Source organism: Mus musculus, chromosome 1 (genome assembly GCF_000001635.26).
Source record: "Mus musculus strain C57BL/6J chromosome 1, GRCm38.p6 C57BL/6J".
NCBI classification, from domain to species: Eukaryota; Metazoa; Chordata; class Mammalia; order Rodentia; family Muridae; genus Mus; species Mus musculus.
The window spans coordinates 106,299,229-106,324,601 of NC_000067.6; the positions used below are offsets into that span (position 1 = coordinate 106,299,229).

Below are 25,373 nucleotides of genomic sequence, written 5' to 3' on the forward strand. Positions count from 1 at the left end.
TTGATGTCCTCTATCATCATCATGAGAAATGTTTTTAAATCTGGGTCTAGATTTTCGGTTGTGTTGGGGTGCCCAGGACTAGGTGGGGTGGGAGTGCTGCGTTCTGATGATGGTGAGTGGTCTTGATTTCTGTTAGTAGGATTCTTACGTTTGCCTTTCGCCATCTGGTAATCTCTGAAGCTAGCTGTTTTAGTTGTCACTGTTAAGAGCTTGTTCTTCAGGTGACTCTGTTAGCCTCTATGAGCAGACCTGGAGGGTAGCACTCTCCTTAGTTTCAGTGGGCAGAGTATTCTCTGCAGGCAAGCTCTCTTCTTGCAAGGCAGGTACCCAGATATCTGGTGTTCGAACCAGACTCCTGGCAGAAGTTGTGTTCCACTCACTAGAGGTCTTAGGATCACGTGTGGAATCCTGTGTGGGCCCTTGCGGGTGTCAGGCGACTCAGCTGGCAAGGTAGCCGGGGCTCGAGTGGAGTGGAAGGGGTTTGTGCCCCAGATCAAGCCCGGGTAGCCTGCTTCCCTATGTACCACAGTCTCAAGTTCCACGCGATTGGATTGGGGTAGGCGCTGTGTTCCACTCACCAGAGGTCTTAGGGTCCCGTGGGGAGTCCCGTGTGGGCCCTTGCGGGTGTTGGGCAAGACTCTGCTGGCAAGGTAGCCCGGGGCTTGAGTCTCGAGTCGAGCGGAAGGGACTTGTGCCCCAGATCAGGCCCGGGTAGCCTGCTTCCCTATGTACCGCAGTCTCAAGTTCCACGCGATTGGATTGGGGCAGGCACTGTGGTCCACTCACCAGAGGTCTTAGGGTCCCGTGGGGAGTCCCGTGTGGACCCTTGCGGGTGTTGGGCAAGACTCTGCTGGCAAGGTAGCCCGGGGCTCGAGTCTCGAGTCGAGCGGAAGGGACTTGTGCCCCAGATCAGGCCCGGGTAGCCTGTTTCCCTATGTACCGCAGTCTCAAGTTCCGCGCGATTGGATTGGGGCAGGCACTGTGATCCACTCACCAGAGGTCTTAGGGTCCCGTGGGGAGTCCCGTGTGGACCCTTGCGGGTGTTGGGCAAGACTCTGCTGGCAAGGTAGCCCGTGGCTCGAGTCACGAGTCGAGCGGAAGGGACTTGTGCCCCAGATCAGGCCCGGGTAGCCTGTTTCCCTATGTACCGCAGTCTCAAGTTCCGCGCGATTGGATTGGGGCAGGCACTGTGATCCACTCACCAGAGGTCTTAGGGTCCCGTGGGGAGTCCCGTGTGGACCCTTGCGGGTGTTGGGCAAGACTCTGCTGGCAAGGTAGCCCGGGGCTCGAGTCTCGAGTCGAGCGGAAGGGACTTGTGCCCCAGATCAGGCCCGGGTAGCCTGCTTCCCTATGTACCGCAGTCTCAAGTTCCGCGCGATTGGATTGGGGCAGGCACTGTGGTCCACTCACCAGAGGTCTTAGGGTCCCGTGGGGAGTCCCGTGTGGACCCTTGCGGGTGTTGGGCAAGACTCTGCTGGCAAGGTAGCCCGGGGCTCGAGTCTCGACGGGTAGAATTTCTATATGACATTCTGGCCAATCCTCTGTTTAAACCCCTATTTTAGGAATAAACATATGATAGTGTGTTTAACCCCGAATACACGGAGAGTAATTTGGGGCTGCTAACAGAAGGTGGGGTGGATCCCGCTTCTACTCTTAATTTTGATTGTCATCTGCGTTCTTTATATGTAATATTAGGAAGCTGGATACTTTTTAGTCATACTCAGAGTCACTATGAAACTATTTCTTTTTCTTTTCTTTATGTTGAGAGAACATAAAATCTATTTTAAAGAGGATTTATAAAAACAAGCAACATAAAGAAAAATCTAAATTTTATATTTTAATATTCTTTTCCCTACTGTAGTCATGATGAAAAGATACAGATAACCAAATTCCAATTATTTTTTTTTAAATCAACATGACCTAAATAAGTAATTTCAGTGTGTGCTTTTGGATTTTAGCTTGTAGAGAAGAGTTTTTGTTATGTCAGTTGTTTTTGAGAAAATTGTTAAAAGTTTACTGCAGACTAATTGTAGCACTTAGCATTGCTTGCCAGAGGCAGGAGGAGCTTTGGGGTTTCTATTGGGCGTGTGTTAGTGAAGAATCCTTTGGGACAGTGACACCATTGGATTTGAAGTCATCTCGAAAATACGAATGTGCAGCATGTTTTAGAAACTCAGTAAACAATGAGTTTACTGAGTTGTATGCATTGGAAAAGGGGGCCATCTGTTTATTCAGCATACACACACACACACACACACACACACACACACACATACACGCGCGCGCACGCGCGCGCGCACACACACACCTAGGATGTTTTCACTGTGGTAGGAGGGCTGCCTCCTTTCAGTACCTGTGCCACTGAGGACTTGCTACCCTACTTGTCCACATTGTAGCCAAATTTTTAGAGCATGCTTTCATTAAATATGTTGATTGATTCCTTGACCTTTTTTCAAAGTCACTCCTTTATGTGAATCTGTAACCTAACCTTAACCTTAAATTAATTTGCACAGTGGATTTGGGTCACTGAGTTAGTTACCTTTGTGTGTATGTGTTTTTAACTTTTGTTTGTTTTGTTGTTTGAGATGGTGGTGGTGGTGGTGGTGGTGGTGGTGGTGGTGGTGGTGGTTGGGCGCACTGTCTTTCTCATAGCCTAGGCTGACCCAGTGCTTGCTATGTAGCAACAGGCTAGACTTTAAATTGTGGTATTTAATTCTTCTGCCTCCAAATGCTCGAATTTCAGGCCTGAGCCACACTAGCTTTGTATATTTAACTTTATTTACAGAATTGTCAAATACTGTGGAGAAGAGATAATATTTTTTAACACTAACATACCTGTAACTCACCTGCCACAGCTAGCAGTTCATGGCTACATTGTTTAAATTGTTTGCCTCCTTTCTCTGCGTGCAGTATAGGACTCTCTGCAACTCTGTACAGTGAGAAATAGCTTACAAATATAGCCACAAAACCACTCCCTCATGTTCAGCAAATGTTTCAGATGATGATTATTTTTTTCTTTAAATTCTTAAAAATGTTTGTCACCAGGTGGTGGTGGCGCATGCCTTTAATCCCAGCACTTGGGAGGCAGAGGCAGGCGGATTTCTGAGTTCGAGGCCAGCCTAGTCTTCAGAGTGAGTTCCAGGACAGCCAGGGCTACACAGAGAAACCCTGTCTCGAAAAAAAAAAAAAAAAAAAAAAAACAAATAAAAAAAAGTTTGTCTATGTATATGAATGTTTTGCTTACATGGGCATATGTGTACCGTCTGGATACTTGGGGTACCTGCAGAATGTTAAAGAAAGCATTTGATGGAGCTGGGAACTGAACTCTGGTCCTCTTCAAGAGCAGTAAGTGCTCTTAATCACTAAACCATCTCTCCAGCCCTGTTTCAGATCATTGACATGCTGTTACAAATGGGTTTGAGACTACTCAGTTGCTCTTTTAAGACAAATGGAATGTTTTCTATTATTGATTAGCTAAAGGAAGTTGTCAGTGACTTACCCCTTAGCACTAAGTTACAGAAAAGGATTGACTGGATTTTAGCTTGAGTAATTCTGACCTCAAGTACTAAGGACGAGGAATGTCTCAGGTTCTTTTTTCCCCCTGACTTTAGAATATTTGCTCATGGGTAGTGAGCTGTTCCCAGGAAAGAGAGTCTGAGTATGAGTTTGGAACTGATTTGCTGTATAGCCTGTAGACAGCATGGACGTAATTTGGCACAGTAGAGTTGGTGCTTCTCTATTTTGCCTGCTGCCTTGGCCTTGGCGTTATTCGAGAGAGTCTCCACTCGTCATTGAAAAGATTTGGATCACTTGAGATTGTGGGGTTTCAGATTGATAATCCTCAACTTACACCATTTTTTAAAATAGCCTTCCTTTTTGCTTTCTGTGAGGAAAAGAAAAGGTGTATCATGGTCTCTTCTGAGGACCTCAGTGGCCTCAAACTAACCTGGTTTGCTTTGTTAAAATGTGATTTTCATCCTAGGTTTTCTTCAGGGCCATGTAGCTTGTCTATGTGTCTCTTTGTGCTCACATAGCCAGTGTATTGGCAGTTGGGGGCTGACTGACTTCCTAACAGGAACGTCATTGCTGTCACTGTTCCTGCTGTGTGACTTTCCATAGAAGCATATTTTACGTCTTGGGGCACTGATTTGTAAAGGAAGTCATTGCTTTGGAGAGCAGGAGCAGATTTCATGCTGAATTAAAGATTACGTGAAATGATGACTAAGTGACACCCTTGAAATAAAAATGAGCTGTACAGTGAGCCATGACTGAACTTTCATGTACTAAAAAATGTTCTGAGGTCCAGATTGAACTCTGAGAATACTTAATTGACCACTTGAGCCAAGCCATCGGTGTGAAATACGATTAAGATGGATTCATGCCTTTAGTGGTAGTTGTAGGGGACACTGTAATGTGACTTAGTCATCTGTAATGTGTACTTAACGTCATCTAAAGAGTCTTCTGCTTATAGCCAACCTGGCCTGTCCCCAGTGCCTTAGGGACCCTGCTTCAGTTCGTTACCCTGAGTAATGCCAAGTGAGAAGGTTTGTTAGTATCCATCTTCTGAAGAACCCAGGAATTTTCTGGAAACTCAATTTACATTTCATACTCATTCTTTTTTTTCGGTTTTTTGAGACAGGGTTTCTCAGTGTAGCCCTGACTGTCCTGGAACTCATGCTGTAGACCAGGCTGGCCTTGAACTCAGAAATCCACCTGCCTCTGCCTCCCAAGTGCTGGGATTAAAGGCATGGGCCACCACTGCCCGGCACTCATTCTTTAAATAATGAACAGTTCTTTGACCAAGGGCAATCCACCAGGTTTGTAGAATCAGAAGTGGACATAAGGGTCTGCTGATGTGGATATTTGCTTATGTCTTCAAAAATTGCTCTTCTACCAATTCTGTACTGGTAATTGGGAAATACTGGAAATTGAATAGGAGATGTGGGAGCATAGGACGATAAATGAGGGCAGTATCAAAACAAATCTTGAATGACGTCTTGTTACTTTTCTGTTACTGTGGTAAAACACCATGACTGAGGCAGTTTCTAAAAGAAAGTGTTTAATCTGGCTTCTAACCTCAAAGGGTTAGAGTCCATGATGGTGGAGCAGAGGAACAGCTGAGTGTTCATAGCTTGATTGCCACCCAGGAGGCACAGTCACAGACTGGGAGTGATGTGGCTCTTTTGTAACCTCAAAGCCAGTACCCGGTGACATACCTTTTCCAACAAACCTATACCTCCTAATTCTTTTTAAACAATTCTACGCACCGGGGACCAAGGATTCAAATACAGGAGTCTATGGGGACCACTCTTCCCATTCAAAACATTACATTCCACAACATGGCCACTATTGGCTTTTATATCCTAATACAAGAAGCATTGGATCCAATACAGTTTTAAATGTCCAAAGTCTTCTCTGATACTCCAGGCTTTTATTCATAATACCCTGTAAAATCAAATTTTAAAACAGCAAATTACATACTTCCAACAGATAATGGCACAGAATACACATAACCATTCCAAAAGCAGGGAAATGGGGCATAATGAATAAATAGTACATCAAAGCAAAATAGAAACCTAGCAGAGCAAACTCCAAATGCTGTAGCTCCGCGTCTGATAGCCAGGGTCTTTGATGACTCTTCCCTTCCAACTTTGCTGCCTACGATCTGCTTCTCTCTCTTTGGATGCTTCTCTTCTCTGTATGCAGCTCTTTTTGACAGATATCCACAGCTATGGAATCTCCACATCTTGGAGTCTCTAGCACAATCCAGGCTTCACTTTCACAGTTTCATGCAGTGAATTATCAGTGACACCCCTGGCCTAGGGACTCTCTTTAACTTCAGAGGAATATTCTACAACCCCTTTTCTTTTGCATCCTTATGACTCTAAAGCCAGATCCATGTGGGAAACATGACCTTATTTGACTGCCCTCTTGGGATGGAGCTGCCTCTGTGAATCACATTTGCAGCTGGGGTCTTGCCCTGAGGGCACCCCCTCCCTTTATTCTATTTCAGATCAAGTCTCTCTTTGATCTTTCCTATCTCTTTTAGCACAAGCATTTCCTCCAAGTTTAAATTCTCTGGTGTTCTTCTTTCAAAACCCAATACATTTTGTATTTCTTCTTCCCCCACTTGATTTTTTTCCATTATTGAGCTACATCAGAGTGATTACTATTAACCATATGACAGAGACAATATTAGGCTGTTTTATAATCTCTTTCAAGGAAATCAGTCTATTACTTTTCAATCTTTCTTCATGCAGACTTAGGACAAGGGCAAAGAAGAACCACATTCTTTGCCAAAATATCATAAGAATGGTTTCTAGCCAAGTTGCTAAAATTGTTTCTCTCTAAAACATCTTTGGCTGATCCTATATTCATACTGCTCTCAGAACCTCTGTCTTCCAAGCTCCTATAATGATAGCCATTAGTCCCTGCTTACAGCATTCAACTGATTTCCTAAAGTCCCAACATCTTCCTCAAAAACAAACAATAACAACACCAAATGAAACAAGCAACAAACATAACTATGGTCAGTTCTGTCTCAGCAATAGCCCACTCTCTGGTAACCTAGTTCTATCTTATTACTTTTCTATCATTGTGGTAAAATACTATGACCACCATAGTTTATAATACAAAGCATTTAGTCTGACTTATTGGTCAGGAGGTTAGAGTTCATGCTGATAGAGAAAAGGAACAGCTGAGTATTCACATCTTAATTGCCACCCATGAGGCAAAGAGACGGAGTGTGGAGGTAGAAAGAAAGAGACACACTCAACCTGGAAATGGCACGAATCTCTTGAAACCTCAAAGAGCATTCTCAATGACATACCAAGGCCACGCCTCCTGATTCTTCCTAAATAGTTCTACCCACTGGAGACCAAGTATTCAAATATATGAGCTTATGGGGAACCACTCTCATACATTTCCCTATACCACAAAAATCAAGAGGAATATCTATTCCACATAGAGGTTAATTGTGCAGAAAGGTGAACCTATGTAAAATATAGAATTGGTCATGACCTTATCTTAGCAACGTGGAAGAGACATTTATCTAGAAGCTAAAATATGAGAGTACAGACTAGTCCTGTGATGGCTATGCAGTCTGACAAGGGTAAAAGGGACATTAATGCACAGTGTGCATGCCTGTGTACATTGTTTTTTCCTAGTCCCATTTTACTTTCTTGTGGAGACTTAACTATGATTTACCAAATAACTTACGTAGGTTTGTAGCATGGATTTTAGTATAGAAAAAAATGCCATATTGGAACTTTCCCTTATTACAAATAAGATGATAGGTATTTTGAGAACTTAGAAATTCTACTCTGAATTCAGGCAGAAAATGAAATATTTTGGATTGTATAAATTTGTTTTGTTATATAAGAAACTGATTAAGTGTGTAAAACAATAGGCTAATCCCTTTCTAGTTACAGCCATGTTTTAGGTTCTATTTCACCTTTGTGGAAATACCTTTGTTATTCTCTGGGATGACTGTTACAGAAGAAGGGATTTTCATTTCACTGTAAGATATTTCAACTTAAAACCTCTTAATTTTATTTTCTCTCAAGTCTTATACAAACGGCAGAGTCTCATTTGTTTACTGTCTCATAGCTACAGAAGTGTTTAATGCACGTGTTGCATGTTCCGATTATTACTGTTTCAAACCCACCGCTTCTTCCCTCCTATGTTCCTTCCTCCTGCTCTCTCCAGCATGTCGGGAGTAGCCCCATTGCTACTCCCGCCTAACAGGGAAGGAAGTGAAGCTGGAGGGAAGAAAGACAAAACACATCTTCTACTTTCTTTGCACCAGGTACTGTTCTTCCAGGCTCCAGTGACTGCTCATACCTTTGTAACTGGTGGAATTCTTTAAACAGTTTTCTCTGGAATTATTAAAGACTGGTTGGGGATCTGTACTGCCGTAATTAACACTTTAAAATCATGTAGATTCTGTCCATATAATATTATCTTTAATACAATATATTCTGACTTTCAAGGGGAGAAATTAAAACTACATTGCCAAGGCAATATTAATTATAATTCATGAAAGTAATTGTTCTCGTAATTATTTGGGAATTTCTTTGCAAACATCCTTTGACTTTGAATTCTGCCCATTTTAAATAGTGATAAATTCACAGGCTTAGAGTGTAAGATTTTTTTAAAAAGGCCTTGAAAAACCCTTTCAGAGGGGCTACATGTCAAATATCCTGCATGTAAAATACTTATATTATGATTCATAACAGTAGCAAAATTACAGTTATAAAGTAGCAATGAAACTAACTCCTGGCTGTGGTCAGTTACCACAGCATGAGTAATGTCATTGAAGGATGGCGGCATTAGGAAGACTGGGGACCCCTGGTCTGTAGTGTTTCAGATTCTTTGAGGGTCTGATGTGGCAGCTATTTTCTGATAAGTGAACTGAGATCTTGATTGCTGTGGAACAAACTCCTGGTTTGCTTGCTGGATAGCAAGCTGATTCTACCGCCTCTCCTATTGCTAACTTCTGGGTCTTACAGAGTCACCATGGCCTGTGTGCTCGTGCAGACTTATGCTTTGGTTAGCAGCGTGCTTTCAGGAGAAGGATCCCTGTGCTTTCTCAGTCCTTGCTTCTCAGGGTCCCTGTGGAGCAGTTTTCCTTCTGGTGTTAGCTGCTGTGCTGGCTGAGACAGTGACACCACGTGAGCACCACACTTTGTCACCATTGCTTTTCTAGCCTTGGACATTAGGTACCAAGTAATTACTTACTCGGTGAGGCTAATACAAAACTGTAGAAGAGTCTCTGGATTTTTGTTGATTTTCCTTCAAGATGCTAATAGGTTTATTTTGTTAATTACAAACTGCAGCTAGTTGAATTTATGCTAGTAAAATAATATACATAGTTCACAATAAAGACTAACCCTTGCCTGGCTATCATGTGGCAAGCTGTTCTATCTAGTTTCTAGCAGCCTTATGAGACACAGTAACAAGTGAGAGCTAATGCGTGGATGCCACAACAGTCATGAGGGCTGACTTCACAACAGTGAATATCTCCTGAGCTGATGTCATCACACTCTGTAGAAAGCAATGGAGGTATGGAGTGCTTGCACTGCTGTATATGATAGACTTTCCTGCTTCTTCTTTTATTTGTTTCTATGTTCACTGCTTTACAAAGGTGGACTGAAGGAACTAAAACTGAAGGTTACTCAGCAGCTAAGAGTCACTGGCAGAATTACACTCCACAATGCAGTTCTCAGCAGAATCCAGTGTACTCAGTGCTATATTAAAAGGTAGCTTCCAAGCACCATGTTGACATGTATAGCTTGAAGACACATGATCAGCCACTCCACATTTTTATGTTGAATAGCATGCACTAAAGAACACGAGATGCTCTGTGAGTTCCCAATGCAGGTTAAATTGATGTCAGTGTTGCAGGAAGTATTGTCTGATTCTTTGAAAATTGGTCAAATAGATCAAATATTGTTATATCAGGAACATCACATTTTTAACCAGACATTGACATTGGCATTTGGTTACATAGGTATGCAAGAGTGCACATGCTTATGTGTATATTCGTGTGTGTGTGTGTGTGTGTGTGTGTGTGTGTGTGTGTGTGTGTGTATGTATGTATGTATGTGTGTACTAATACTGGGTTTGTTGGTTTGTTTGTTTTGAGACAGGATCTCACTATGTAGCCCTGATTGGCCTGGGAGGTATTACAGGGAGGCTGTCCTCAAACACTAAGAAGTCTGCTTGGCTCTGCCTCTTAGAGCTAGAATTAAAGGCATGTGCTACCACACTTGGCCTTAGTCATTAATTTCTGAAGCTGAATGATTTTAGTTTGAGGGCTTAGACTAACTTAAGTAGATATTTATTCTTAAAATTTTATCTCCCATTTTATGCTTATTTATCTTTAGGAGTTCCATTGTTTTTAGCCTAGAGCACTGCATTCTGATTATTATGAAGGGCTAGAGTCTCTTTATTGGTCTAATTAATAATTTTAGGAAATAAATAGTGAAATGATTAGAAAAGAATCTGTGAACTATATATTCAACCGGTAGACCTTGTATAAGAAACCTGGAACTTACATCTTTTTCCTTTTTAGTTTTCAGTGTTCTAATTACAAGCAAGTACCTTCTTTGCAATAGTTCAACTGTTTGAATTTGTACATGTGTATATGTGTGTGTGCATGTATATATATGCACACATACAAATATGAGTCAAAATTTAGAGTACTAGGTTAACTTTAATACCTAGTGGTTTGTTCCTCCTTGTCTCGAAGGTGCTTGCTGTCTTTGCAGCAGTGAGACTATACCCTTTAGACTGTATTCAGCTAGTAACAGTCTCAGGACATTGTCTACACATAGTATACCAATAGCAAAATGAGGAATGGACTTTGAGCTCAGATCTGATCTCCACCCAAGCTAGTGTCTGCTGATTATTCCTATTGAAAGCACAAGGAGTTTTACATTCATGGACTAGGGTGGGGGAATAACAGTTGACACCTTTGGTGATTTTGGAAGGCTGGCCCTGTTCAGGTGCTTCTGACTCTGGCAGCGTGAGGCATCAGATTCACATGTTCAGGTTAGGCTACACAGTGAGCTCAGTGGGCAGGTGCGTCCACATTCTCCTCACTGCATGGCCAATTATCTGTGGTCTTGTTGGCATGTCTCTCTCAGGTGTGAGACCTTTGTTCTGCATGTGCTCTCACTATGTCCCCACATAGCTAGCAGTCTGGTGCTGGGTTTTCAAAGAGCAAATGAGGAATGAATATAGCTGGTAGCATGAAGATACCTCCTTCTAACCCCCATCTACTCCCTTCCCATGGCAGATAGCTACAATGCCTGGCTATTTCTCTTTGTTGCCTTTTCTGGATTGCTATAACCTGGGGCTTGAACAATTACCTAGGTATTTTGTTTCTTCTCCTAAATTCTTGATGACTGCATCACTCTGATTTTATTCCTGTAGGTCCTCTCTAATTTTTTAATTAGATACTTTATTTATTTACACTTCAAATGGTATTCCCTTTCCTGGTTTCCCCTCGGCAAATCCCCTATCCTCTCCCTCCTTATGCTCCCACACCTACCCACCCAGTTCCACTTCACCACTCTAGCATTCCTCTATACTGGGGCATCAAGTCTTCACAGGAACTCCCCACCCACTGATGCCAGATAAAGCCCCTTCAGCTCCCTCAGTCCTTTCCCTAACTCCTCCATTGAGTTCCCTGTGCTCAGTTTGATGGTTGGCTGGGAGCATCCGTATCTTTATTGTTCAGGATCAGGCAGAGCCTCTCAGGAAACAGCTGCATCAGGCTCCTGTCAGCAAGCACTTCTTGGCATCCACAATAATATCTGGGTTTGATGTCTGCATGTGGAATGGATCCCCAGGTGGATAGTTTCTGGACGGCCTTTCCTTCAGTCTCTGCTCCACTCTTTATCCCTGTATTTCCTTTAGACAGGAGCAATTCTGGGTTAAAATTTTGGAGATAGGTGGGTGGACCCATCCCTCAACCGGGGGGGGGGGCATGCCTAACCTCTGGATATGATCTTAACAGGATCTGTGTCCCCTTTGTGGGGTATTTCAGCTAACACCATTCCTGTAAGGTCCTGGGAGGCTCTTGCTTTCCTGGCATCTGGGACTTTCTGCTTGCTGACCCCAGTTCCCCTACACACTGCTGTACAAATTCCTGATCCTCTGTACATCTCCTCTCATACCTGATTCTTCCCCTTTTCCCCCTCTCCCTCTTCTCTTCCTCCCAAGTCCCTCCCACCTTCTACTTCCCTTGATTATTTTGTTTCCCCTACTAAGTAGGACTGAAGCATCTACTCTTTGGTCTTCCTTCCTCTTGAGTTTCATGTGGTCCGTGAGTTATATTGTGGGTATTCCACGCTCTTTGCTTAATATCCACTTATCAGTGAGTACATACCATATGTGTTCTTTTGTGACTGAGATACTTCACTCATGATATTTTCTAGATCTATCCATTTGCCTGCGAGTTTCATGAATTCATTGTTTTTAATAGCTGAGTAGTGCTCCATTGTTTAAATGTACCACATTTTCTGTATCCATTCCTCTGTTGAGAGACATCTGGGTTCTTTCCAGCTTCTGGCTATTATATATATGGCTGCTATGAACATAGTGGAACATGTGTCCTTATTACATGTTGGAGCATCTTCTGGGTATATGCCCAAGAGTGGTATAGCTGGGTCCTCAGGTAGTACTCTGTCCAATTTTCTGAGGAACTGCCATACTGATTTCCAGAGTGGTTGTACCAGCTTATATTCCCACCAGCAATGGAGGAGCGTTCCTCTTTCTCCACATCCTCACCATCATCTGCTGTCACCTGAGTTTTTTATCTTAGCCATTCTGACTGGTGTGATGTGGAATCTCAGGGTTGTTTTGATTTGCATTTCCCTGATGACTAAGGATGCTGAACATTTCTTTAGGTGCTTCTGGGCCATTCAAGTTTCGTCAGTTGAGAATTCTATGTTCCGCTCTATTCCCCATTTTTTAATAAGATTATTTGGTTCTCTGGAGCTTAACTTCTTGAGTTCTTTGTATTTATTGGATATTAGTTGTCTATAAGATATAGAACTAGTAAAGACCTTTTCCCAATCTATTGGTTGCCATCTTGTCCTATTGACAGTGTCCTTTGCCTTATAGGAGATTTGCAATTTTATGAGGTCCCATTTGTCTATTGTTGATCTTAAAGCATACGTCATTGGTGTTCTGTTCAGAAAAATTTCCCCTGTGCGCAAGTATTAGAGTCTTTTCCTCACTTTCTCTTCTATTAGATTCAGTGTATCTGGTTTTATGTGGAGCTCCTTGATCCAGTTGGACTTGAACTTTGTACAGGGAGATAAGAATGGATCAATTTGCATTCTTCTACAAGCTGACTGACAGTTGAAACAGCACCATTTGTTGAAAATGTTGTCTTTTTCCACTGGATGGTTTTAGCTTCTTTGTCAAAGAACAAGTGACCATAGGTGTGTGGGTTCATTTCTGGGTTGTCAGTTCTATTCCATTGATCTACTTGCCTGTCATTGCACCAATACCTTGCAGTTTTTATCACAATTGTTCTGTAAGACAGCTTGAGGTCAGGTCTGGTAATTCCCCCAGATGTTCTTTTATTGTTGAGAGTAGTTTTCGCTATCCTCAGTTTTTTGTTATTCCAAATGAATTTGAAAATTGCTCTTTCTAACTCTATGAAGATTTGAGTTGGAATTTTGATGGGGATTGCATTGAGTCTGTAGATTGTTCTCAGCAAGATGGCCATTTTTGCTATATTAATTCTGCCAATCATGAGCATGGGAGATCTTTCCATCTCCTGAGGTCTTCTTCAATTTCTTCTTTTCAGAGACTTGAAGTTCTTGTCCTACAGATCTTTCACTTGTTTGGTTAGTCACACCAAGATATTTTATATTGTTTGTGACTATTGTGAATGGTGTCATTTCCCTAATTTCGTTCTCAGCCTGTTTATACTTTGAGTATAGGAAGGCCACTGATTCGTTTGAGGTAGTATTATATCCAGCCACTTTGTTGATATAGTTTATCAGCTGTAGGAGTTCTCTGGTAGAATTTTTGGGGTCACTTAAGTATACTATCATATCATCTCCAAATAGTGATATTTTGACTTCTTCCTTTTCAATTTGTATCCCTTTGACCTCCTTTTGTTGTCGAATTGCTCTGGCGAGAACTTCAAGTACTATATTGAATAGATAGGGAGATTGTTGAATTTTGTCAAATGCCTTTTCAGCCTCTAATGAAATGATTATGTGATTTTTTTCTTTGAGTTTGTTTAGGTAGTTGATTACACTGATGGATTTCCGCATATTGAACCATTCCCATATCCCTGAGATGAAGCCTACTTGATTGTGGTGAATGATCATTTTGATGTGTTCTTGGATTCAGTTTGCAAGAATTTTATTGAATATTTTTGCATCAATATTCATAAGGAAAATTGTTCTGAAGTTCTCTTTCTTTGTTGGATCTTTGTGTAGTTTTGTTATCAGTATAACTATGGCTTCATAGAATGAATTCTGTAGTGTTTCTTCTGTTTCCATTTTATGGAATAGTTTGAAGAGTATTGTTATTAAGTCTTTTAAGGTCTTATAGAATTCTGCACTAAACCTCTGTGTCTGGGCTTTTTGTTGTTGGGAGACTTTTAATGACTGCTTCTATTTCTTTAGGGGCTATGGGACTGTTTATCAGGGGGGTTAACTTTGGTATTTGACATCTGTCTAGAAAATTGTCCATTTCATCTAGATTTTCCAGTTTTGTTGATTATAGCCTTTTGTAGTAAGATCTAATGATTTTTTTTGAAATTCCTCAGTTTTTGTTGTTATATATCCCTTTTCATTTCTGATTTTGTTAATTTTGATAATGTCTCTGTGCCCTCTGGTTAGTCTGGCTAAGGGTTTATCTATCTTGTTGATTTTCTCAAAAAAACAGCTCCTGGTTTTGTTGATTCTTTGTATAGTTCTTTTTGTTTCTACTTGGTTGTTTTCAGCCCCGAGCTTGGTTATGGAGAGCTGTGACACAGGGTAATCTCAGGGTGCAAATGCTGCTCCTCCATTCTTGTGTCCTGAGGCCTCTGGGCGGGTCCCTCTTGGGCTAAGTATTTGAGCAGAAGTGGTGATCTTACCTGTGTTCTCAGGTTTTGTCAGCAATCTTGGGAGACCAGCTCTGTCCCTGTGGGATTTGGGTATAGAGGGCTGTGTGACAGTGTCAGCTCCAGCTGCAGATCTCTAATTTTTGTATGTTGTCTCTCTGTGTCTCTGGATTTTGCTATTGCCTTCATTGCTTTTACATGCCATAACTGCTAATAATTTAGAATGGAGGATAAATTACATACTTTATTTCTCATATGACTCCAAATCATTGAACCTTTTAAAGGAAAGGAATGTTAAAGTATTTAAATTCTATGTAAAATTTGCTTCATCTAAAACTAGTAGCTTAAAATGCTACTTTTATTAGGACACAGTGAGACTTTCTCAAAAAAAAAAAAAAAGAAAAGAAAAGAAAAAAGGAAAAGAAAAGAAAAAGAAACAGTAACATTCACACAAAAGTCTTTTAATTAACTTTATTCTCTATCTGTAGTTACGCAGAATTTATAAAGTGAGAATTAGCATTGAGTAATTTAATGTCACTGTGAAAGTTCTGGGGCAAATACATTTCATACAGTGTGAGGAAAGAAATGATTGCATGTCATGAAGCAGTGGGAATTAGCAGAGATGGCGCTGCTGAGTGTAAAGCTGGAACAAGAAAAGTATTAGAATGTCTGAGAATGATTAACAAGTTTTATTCTGCTCCTACTTTTCCAAAGCATTGATGGGTAGGGGTGTTAGAACTAGATGAGCTGAAGTTGAGCATCCTTCCCAAAGCCGAGTGAACTCACAGAGGCTGTCTCCTTAGCCAGGGACATCATTTCCTAAAGCACTCAAGGTTGGACCAGAGCTGTTAGTGACTCATGCTAAGTCACAACCGTCTTCTCGTTTATGTGCAGAATTCTTTGTGCTATTTCAGCTGCTTCGACCAAGGCTTTCAGTCATTCTGCTTGAATTTGAGCATACTATGCACATAAAAAGGCTAGAGTTGACTTTTCTAAAATATAGAGGGTACTAAATGTCACATGAATGTTGCTGTGACCTTTCCTTGCCTAAGGAAGATGATTATCCACTGAGCAGCTGTCAACATGATGAGACTGATAATCCCATCACAGGGAAGGGGGTGATGGTTGGGAATCATGACAGATACAGGTTAGGCAAGGACAGGAATTCTGATGTAGAAATGTAGCTCAGCTAGACTTGGCAGAAAGAGTTAATGGCCCGAGAGTCCTAAGGGTAGGGAGAGACACAGTTTAAGAGTGTGTCACATTTTAGTGAATGTATGAAATTCTATTATTTCTAAATTTTTGATTTTCTTGTTAATATCTTAACCCCATAGTGTTTAGAAGAAAATATTTTGAGAACTAAATGTACTTTTCCCATTGTATATATTTACAAGACATTTGCAAAAGATGGCGATTTGAATAGATGGTTAGAATTCATATTTATATTAATATATTACAGGTTTTGTTCATTCTGACTCTAATCAGCCTTGTTACTTATTCATCTATTTATGTGTGTGTGTGTGTGTGTGTGTGTGTGTGTGTGTGTTAATGGAGATTCTAGAGATGTCAGATTCTCTGGATTTAGTTACAGGTGTCTGTGAGGTATCATGTGTGGGTGCAGAAACTGAACTTAGATCTCTTGCAGAAACATTGAAGGAAGGCTCTTTAACTCCCAAGCCATCTCTCCAGTTCTTTTTTTTTTTAATTGTCAATGCAGATTAGAAATCATGTTTTAGACTATAGTTATCTTGAACTGATCTAAAGGTCAAATCTATTTACATTGTTTGTATAATTGCTCAAGATGATGGGGATATGGACTAGGTATAGTAGTGATCTTGCTGAGCCTTTCTTGAGTTTTAAAAATGAGAATGGAAGGGACAGATGAGGTGGCTCAATGGTTAAGAGCGCTAGTTTCTCTTCCAGAGGACCTGGTTTCAATTTCCAGGTTCTACATGGAAGCTCACAACTGTTTGTAACTCCAGTCCTAAGGAACCCAGCACACACATGTGTGTAGACACACATTTCAGATAAAATATAAATAAAAGGTTAAAAACATTTTTTAAATGAGAAGGGTATATTGATATTAATCAGGTATGTATTAGGCGATCCACTTTAGAGATGAAGAAACTGATGGGTGGAGAGATGAAGTGACTTGTCGAAAGCCAGATGACTAGAAAAGTTTTCTTATACATACTGTTCTTGAGCAGCAGTGTTGTGGCTTATAGTTGGCTGGTGTAATGTATGTTACAGTAGCTTCTGCCAAAGGGAGATTTATGTTTCAAATGTGAGATCCTTGAGAAGTCCCTTCCATAACAAGGGTGGTAGGCATTTTCCACATAGGGTAGTTTCTTTTACTTTCTAGATTTTTCATAGCGTTGATTGATTGATTGATTGATTGATTGATTGTACCTTTCTTATGGACTTCTAAAGTTTGATTTGATGCTTCTCAGTTATTCACTGGGGAATCACTGTCCTTCAGTGTGACAAGGAATTTGGGGCTGGAGTGCACAGAGCCGTGATGTCAAGAATGAAGGTCCCACCAGATGGATGTCACCCTTTGTGTGGAATCTGTTTGCTTAGCAGATGGTCTCTGTTTCTCTCAAGGAGCATCCACAACCTGTTACTGTTTCTTTTCCACACCTAAGATTACATTTCTTCTAGGAACTGCTTTTCTGGGTTCTGGTTACAATACCATTTTCCTGAGAGTTAGGAGAATGTTCTTCCTTCTTCCCTTGTTTCCTGGTGAAATCTAACAGTGTCCAGGCCCTGGCCTGATTCATGTGGTTAATAGTGCAGGCTCTTGTTCACACCCTGGGCCCAGGCTGTGGCCTGAAGCTCAATTTACTTTAACCTTGAAGTTAAAGGCAGGGGTTGAGTCTCACTATATGGAGTTTGTTGGAAATTAAACTCAATATTCTATCTTCAGCTCTCCTCAGGGCCACACTTCCTTTCTATAACAATAACTTACAAATACTGGGAAAGGAAGCTGGGAAAGAACGCTGCTTGCCCTGAGATGCACCCGGGTGGCTTTCTTATTAATAGTTCCTGTGTATGTAGATTGTGGGAAGGATGTGAGTTTTAATAGCAGCTGTGTATGTGGAGCACAGCTTCTTGGTTGGATGTCCAGCTTTCCTTCTTTGGGAGCAGTGCTTTTCTCTTTTGGATGAGATGTGCCTTGGCTGGTCTATGCTGATGTACTCACTTCTTTTGTTTGGGGTCCAGGATATGGTCTGTTCCCAGGGGAAGCTTGTGGTAGCCTTTGTGGTCTCCTGGGTTGCTCCCTGCCCCATGGCTATTACATATTGGACTCGTGGTATTACTCTAGATGTTCCTGTTTGCACTGTGGTTCCCTTGAGACTGTGCTGGCTGATCTTATCCTGTTCCTGTGCCCACTTCCTCCTGCTTCCAGCAGTAACAACTTTTAGTCTAGAATGAGGAATGGAGCAAGGACAACTTGTCGTTTAATCATGTTCTCTTTGTCCAAAGGGAACAGTGTTAGACTTCTATTAAAATAAAACTTGTTCTCTTCTAAGTAGTCTCCAAGGGAACAGTGTGCTAGGTAGGCCGGAGGCAAGCTGGTGTAGGTGGCTGAAGGACTTGAGAGGTGGGCTGTAGACCCTCTTTTCTGCCCAGCATCGGAGGGTCATAGTGAGTACTCAGTGTGGTTGTTTCAGTGAACAAGGAAAAGCGTTCTGTCCCTACAAGCTCTAGATCTTCTTGGTTTACATCAGGAATTTGGCTGTCTTTGGGGTTTTCTTTTTTAATGGTGTAAATTCAAGGGAAGCTGAGAATGCTGAAGTGCCAACTCAGACCTTCTGTATCAGAGCCTTTGTAAACAGCATCTTTCTGCTTCATATGTACAGTGTAATTTATCTTGAATTCAAGTATGACCTCAGCAGAATGTTTTTTGTAAATTTACTTCTAATAAATATGCATAAATTTGGGAATTAGTGAATATAAACTATGAGTAATTCTATTTTGTAGCAGCAGCAATAAAAATAATAGCAGCATTTATTGATGGTTTTTCTGAGCTATGAAGGTAGGACTAGGTGCCATTTTAATACTGCTACATAGACATGAAGCCGAGTCTCAGAAGAGATCAATGATCTGTCTGTCTATCTCAGCGCAGAGGAGAGGCTGTGGTGCTTAGATGAGAATCTGTGCCGTCTGGGCCTAGAGCCACATTCCCAGGACTCTGCTCTGCCTCTTCTGGGTTAGGGGAAAGCTGGAATTCGGTAACAGTACAGTACATCAGGGTGATCAAGGATAAAGAGTAAAATCTTCCTTCCTTCATTTATTCTCTCTCTCTCTCTCTCTTTTTTTTTTTTTTTTTTTTTTTTTGCAAAGTAAAACTAAGTTAGGCAAAGGCTTAGAACTCTGATGTTACAACATCTGCTATCAGACAGAACCAAGATATTTGAAGTGGGCTAAATCTCTTCACTTTCATTATAAATGGGGCTTGTAATTCCTGAAGAACTGAGCTTACCCAGAGCACTTTGTTTCTGCAGCCTGCATCTGGGTTTGTAGCGCTGGGATCCTGGTCTTGGTAGGGATTATTTAACGAGGAGGGCAGTGGATATCTGGATAATCATTTAGATAGACTTTTTGTTTTGTGCGAAGCATCTACATGAGGCAAAGCACAATCAATGTGTAGTTATCTCACTGAAATCAGCACACACCACATCTGTCTTCCTGTCTAGTGCATGGTTGTGTATTTCCTTTAAACTCTTGTGTCAGTTTGTTCATAATCCTCTTACTTGTTTTTGTTTTGTATTGTTTTCTTGATTAAAACCACCTGTAGGAGAGACTAGTGACATCAGTAACCTAAAAGGTCATTGCGTTCTTCGGAGCCCTGTGCTAGGTTGCTTTAGGCCTGCTCTCGGGCAGTTTTTACAGTAGCAGGCTGTTTTGTGCCAAGTGTATATAGGCTTCATCTCTTTGTATTAGGACTTTCATGCTGTTCCTGAGTTCCCAAAAGGGAATGTCTCATTTCTATGTGTAAACAATTAATTCCATGTATTCTTTTCTTTTTTCTCCAGGTTGCATCACAGCGTATAAGCTCAGTAGACCTCTCCTGTTGTAGCCTTGAACATCTGCCTGCCAACCTCTTTTACAGCCAAGACCTTACTCATCTCAACTTAAAACAGAACTTCCTAAGGCAAACCCCCACCCTCCCAGCTGCCAGAGGACTTGGTGAACTGCAAAGGTGAGCCTGCACAAGCGCTAGAATCTCTTGGAAGGGACGGGGAAACCAGACCATTTGGGAATGGTATCTTCACTATTTTGACAGGGATAGTGTATATACATTTTTCTCTTCAGAAGGCAATATAACATGGCTTTGCTTTATAGTGAGAACAGTATCAGCTAGCATTCCAAAAATTTTCTCTAAGGTTTCTTGCCTTTAAAATTATGGCCTGTAGTTATCCATTGGGTAGATTTACATAAGAGCAGTTCTTTTAAAAGTGAACTTCATCCCCTACATTATCTGCAAAGAGACTGTGAAAATTTCATGGTATTTAGTGTGTTTCTTCTAAGCTCAAGGGTCTATTCAAAATAAATTACTTGATTTGAAATTTATGGATCAGTTTTTCCTCATGAAAACACTCATCTTTGAACCAAGACATAAGAACCAAGGTTTAAGGCCAAAACTCTATGGCATCTAGATGTCAGTATGTTGGACTTGAGTCATATGCATCAGCTCGGAGAATCTGCCTCATTATGTCTAGGAGTATCTCTCAAGAGGATCTGAGAGGTCGTCTTGTTCCTTCCTTTCCCACTTTGAGGCAGTGACCAAGCATGATTCTGGGGATATGCAGCCTTTTGTGACTCTGCATGTAGAGACTGTACTGAGGAAGAGGTAGTTATGTTCAAGGAGCAGAGAGTAGTTCATCCCTTAAGTGGCCAATGTGCTTAGAAAGCTATGCTGATCAGCCATTGGGATTCTATGTCTGATTTTTAATACCCAGAAAGAAGAATCCAACTACATCTTACTGTTAATAAGATAGTGTTTTTAACAGTTAACTTCAAAGTTAGAGTGTCTGTTTCTCAGTGTCATTGCAGCATTTCTGACTATTTGTGTGCAACCGTACTGTCATCTTAAATAGTAGTTTTCTGCAGATGTCCACTCACTCTGGCTCTTGTAATCTTTCCACCTTGTATTCTTTGATGAGCCTTGAGCCTCAGTGCAAGGACTGTGATGTAGATTACCCATTTATAGCTGACTGCTCTTTTTCTCTGCATGTTGACCAGAGTTGGTCTCTGTGTTAACATCATCCACTACAAAAAAAAACAAACAAAAAACTGCTGAGTTATCTTGTGTGTGTAGTGATAAGAACTTAGGGAGCAGTTAATTACTATGTCCATTTAGTACTATGTCCAATAGTACCCTTTTATTTATTTATTTATTTATTTATTTATTTATTTATTGACAACACAAGGGAATCATACGCCTGAAAGCAACCTGCGAACATGACTTTCCCAAAGCCAATATAGCCATGGCTTGTTTTGCTCTCATCTTCTCCAAGATCGCTGGCTAGCTTAATCATGTTGCTCTTATTTAAACTATACATTATAATCTTGTGAAATTTGTTTCTTCTGGGATGTCTAATGATTTCAAACTAAACTCCCAATGACTCAGGAATTCCAGGCAACTCCTAGGCCTACAAAACCAAAACCTCCTCCCACAATAGGTAAGATAGGCAGAGTCTTGTGGTTCCTCATCTACATGGGCATAATTATAGAAGGTGATTGATTGTCACGTTTTTGTACCCAGGAAAGACTTTTGGGACTATAGTTCTCCAGGAAATTGTGGCAGGAGAGTCAGAAACTGGGGAGAACGTTCTAGAAATTACCACATAAAAGGTAACAGCAACAGAAAGAGCTGAATCCACCTCCAGTCTCTCCCTGTGCTTCATTGAGCCTGGAGATATTCTGAAAAGTACACACACAGTCTTGAGAGAGTCAGGTACTGTGTTGACTCATAAAAAAAGTTCCTTCCTCTTGGAGGCAGGCCACAGAGGAGATAGGGCACCTCCTAGTCCTTCTGGCTCTCCCTGTCCTGTAACTCCCATGGGTCTCTATACAGTTCATTGTGCATTGCACATGGGAACCATGCCTACTTCCAGACTTGATCCACACCTGTAGGAACTGAAGCCAGTAGTATTTGGCTACTACCAAAAGATTTCAATTTATTCATGTCATTTTGTTATTTTTTTCAGTGTTTATTATTACTAGACATTTATATTATAAGTGACATGAAGTTCACATATGATTATTAATGAATTATTCCTACTGTAAATAACACTGAAAACATGCACACATAACAAGCCAAGTGTAACATCAGATATCTGGTCAACATTTCTCTCAGTAGTGATTTGTTATTGATGTTTGTTGCTGTTCTTTGAGTGTGATTATTTACTCCCTGACAGTTTTACAGAATACTAGGAAATAGTTTGTAAAGGACTTTTTTTAAAGCATAGAAGTAGTACTATAACATTAACTTTTGTGCATTTGGTTACCTTTAATTTTTGTCTTAGAGACCTACAGTATAACTCTCTTTCCTAAGGAGACACTTGACCTCATGACCTTTGTTACTTACTTTTTGTTGTGTTTATCCACTTTGGGCTCAGATTCCTAGAAGGTACACATCAGGTCCCCCAGAAATGGTTACCATTGTGAGGGAGACCATTAAATACATTGTGAGTGAGCACATGAGAGAATGTAGTGGGACCTGCTTTTAGTCACCACTTCTTGTTATTCATACGGACTTCTTTGTAACAGGCTTTTGCGGCAACTTGTAGAAAGAAGTGAAACTGGTAATTCGTCATTTCTCTTTGGTTGAAGGTTTGATGAAAAAAAAAAAAAGAAAAACAAAACTACATAATGAGACCACTCAGGAAACATGACACGGAGATTCATAACCGAGAATCGGTAGTAGGAAAAAGAGAAAACAAGTTTTTCATTTAAAAAAAATGAACAGCGTGATTTTTTTCATTTTATTTTTTGTTTTGTGTACATTGGTGTTTTGCCTGCATGCGTATCTGTGTGAGGATATTGGATCCTCTGGAACTAGAGTTACATACAGTTGTAAGCAGCCATGTGGGTGTTGGGAATTGAACCCTGGTCCTCTTGAAGAGTACCCAGTGGTACTCTAAACAACTGAGCCATCTCTCCAGCCCCCATAATGTTTTTTTTTTCTAAAGGAGGGGGAGGGGAGAGACCAAAGCAAAGCAAAACCCACTGCCAGGCTCTGAAATACAGTTCACTCTCTTGTCACTCCCTTTACCACTCCCAGGCCAGCCTGGCATCTGTCCTGCCTGTCCTTGAAAGCATATTTCCAAAGATGTCTTGTAGAGTTTGGTTATGTCCAATTCCATGTGCTCATTTCCTCCTTTGATTTATAAACATTGCTTATGCTTCCTTGCTTGCTATACATCTGTAATGAACATTAGAAAATTTCTAAATTGACTCTGTGTGTAAATTTCTTGACCATAGAGGTGGAATGTCTCTGCTTTTATTCTGTTTCCCCTTCATATTTAGCCTAGAGCTGAATTTAGGGTGGAGAAGGACAGACACAAGGATGGTGTGCTTCAGTCCAGTTCTTGGTTTCTCTGTCACCAAAGAGAACAGAAGGTCATCCTAAGACATATAGAGGAAGGTTTGCAAAGAGCTTTGAGCAGTGGCATTCATATATGGCTCTTAAGGGATAGGTCGTAAGTCTCGTAAGATGCCTTTTGGTTGATCATATGATGTGATGCCTGAAGATCAACTTTAGTGAACCTTAGGTGTGTATGTTAGAGTGGGTGGGGTATAAATAAGCTTGGTATCACCTAAAACAAGGTGAATGTTTCTTTTGGGTGGAAGGATGAATTTAAGACTTGGAAGACTTAGAGGGAAGCAGTGAACTGAGTTACCAGTAGATGTGAAATTGGCATTCACTGACAAGGAGAGAGTGAGGAATGTGCTGGGAGAGCCCGTAAAGCTTCGTGTACAATCACGGTGCGCTATGACAGTAAACGTGGAGAGATGAGAACAAACTCCCATTTCTGTCTGCAGTAAAGATCCCTTTCTTTAAAAGTCTTCAATCTGTATTTTGGTCCACATGGAATGGGAAACACATGACCCTATTTCCTGCCTTGTCTTTCGGGCACTTTTCACATTCCAGTAATAGGAAGTTATCAAATTATTTATGCTTGCCACACTTTAACATTCTTATGCTTTGTTTAAGAAGCAATACAATTTTTATTTTATGAGTAATTTCTGGAAACTCATTTTAGTGGTGAGAGTGCTCTTAGTAAACTGGAACAAGAAGTGGCCTGGTGATGTTTTTGCAGCTCATCTGCCAGACAACCTATGCAGTACTTAGGACACTCCAGCCTTGTGGGATGCACTCTTATATGTGAAGATAGGTGATAAAGATTGGAGATAATCACGGAAGACAGGGGTTGTCCATGTAAAGGATAAAGGTAGCCGGTGCAAAGTGCTGTGGGTGAAACTGAGATTTCTAGCACTGGGTTTGAGGTTTGCCAGATGATTCAGGAATTTCACAGAATGTATGGACTCCCTCTCCAGTTAGCTGTTAGCAGACTGCAGGTTTTTGTATACCTGAGCTTTGCAGTGCAGTGGGAATCCTCTTGGGGCACTTTCTATTTCAGTGGCTTCCCATTTTCCCCCTGAGCTCTGGATCAAAGGAAAACCTTGAGATGGCTTAGGGCTTAGACTCCCTTTCAGCTTTCTCTACTTCCTGAGCTCTGACAATCATGGCCTGTTTGGGTTTTTCTCAGACAGCACTTTCTAAAAAGGAACTCAAAGGCAAACCAAAGATTTTTTTTTAAGTAATTTTTTTAAATTAGGTATTTTCCTCGTTTACATTTTCAATGCTATCCCAAAGGTCCCCCATACCCACTCCCCCCTTTTTGGCGTTCCCCTGTACTGGGGCATATAAAGTTTGCAAGTCCAATGGGCCTCTCTTTGCAGTGATGGCCGACTAGGCCATCTTTTGATACATATGCAGCTAGAGTCAAGAGCTCCGGGGTACTGGTTAGTTCATATTGTTGTTCCACCTATAGGGTTGCAGTTCCCACTAGCTCCTTGGGTAATTTCTCTAGCTCCTCCATTGGGGGCCGTGTGACCCATCCAATAGCTGACTGTGATCATCCACTTCTGTGTTTGCTAGGCCCCGGCATAGTCTCACAAGAGACAGCTATATCTGGGTCCTTTCAGCAAAATCTTGCTAGTGTATGCAATGGTGTCAGCATTTGGAAGCTGATTATGGGGTGGATCCCTGCATATGGCAATCACTAGATGGTCCATCCTTTCGTCACAGCTCCAAATTTTGTCTCTGTAACTCCTTCCATGGGTGTTTTGTTCCCATTTCTAAGAGAGGGTAAAGTGTCCACACTTTGGTCTTCGTTCTTCTTGAATTTCATGCGTTTGGCAAGTTGTATCTTATATCTTGGGTATCCTAATTTATTACTCAATCTGTGCTAACTTTGTCCGAATTTCCTCTTGGAGTCAGCTGGGATGCTTTTTAATACTCATCCCATTTATAGATAATATGTGGGGAATAATAGTGATTTTAAAAACTTCTGGTAGATTCTAATTTAGCCTTTTTATTCTGGTCCATTCCATTGTCTTGTTGTTTTTATTAAGGTCTTTGGTGTATTCTCCAAGTATTACCCAAATTATAATAGCCTAGTACTACACAGTGTTTGTAGGTATTTGCTATTCTAAGTGGCAATCAGCTACTCATTGCCTAGCTCCTAGGTGACAAGGATGGCCAGCAGATGCTCTA

General features: G+C 41.1%; 1 protein-coding gene across 1 annotated transcript in view; it reads left to right on the forward strand.

The window, feature by feature from the left end:
* The window catches only part of Phlpp1 (PH domain and leucine rich repeat protein phosphatase 1), a 222,377-nt gene that overhangs the window by 127,360 nt on the left and 69,644 nt on the right, over positions 1-25,373 (forward strand). The window contains exon 4 of the mRNA NM_133821.3: positions 19,621-19,787. Coding sequence (NP_598582.3) covers positions 19,621-19,787 — 167 coding nt within the window. The remainder of the gene's footprint in view (positions 1-19,620; positions 19,788-25,373) is intronic.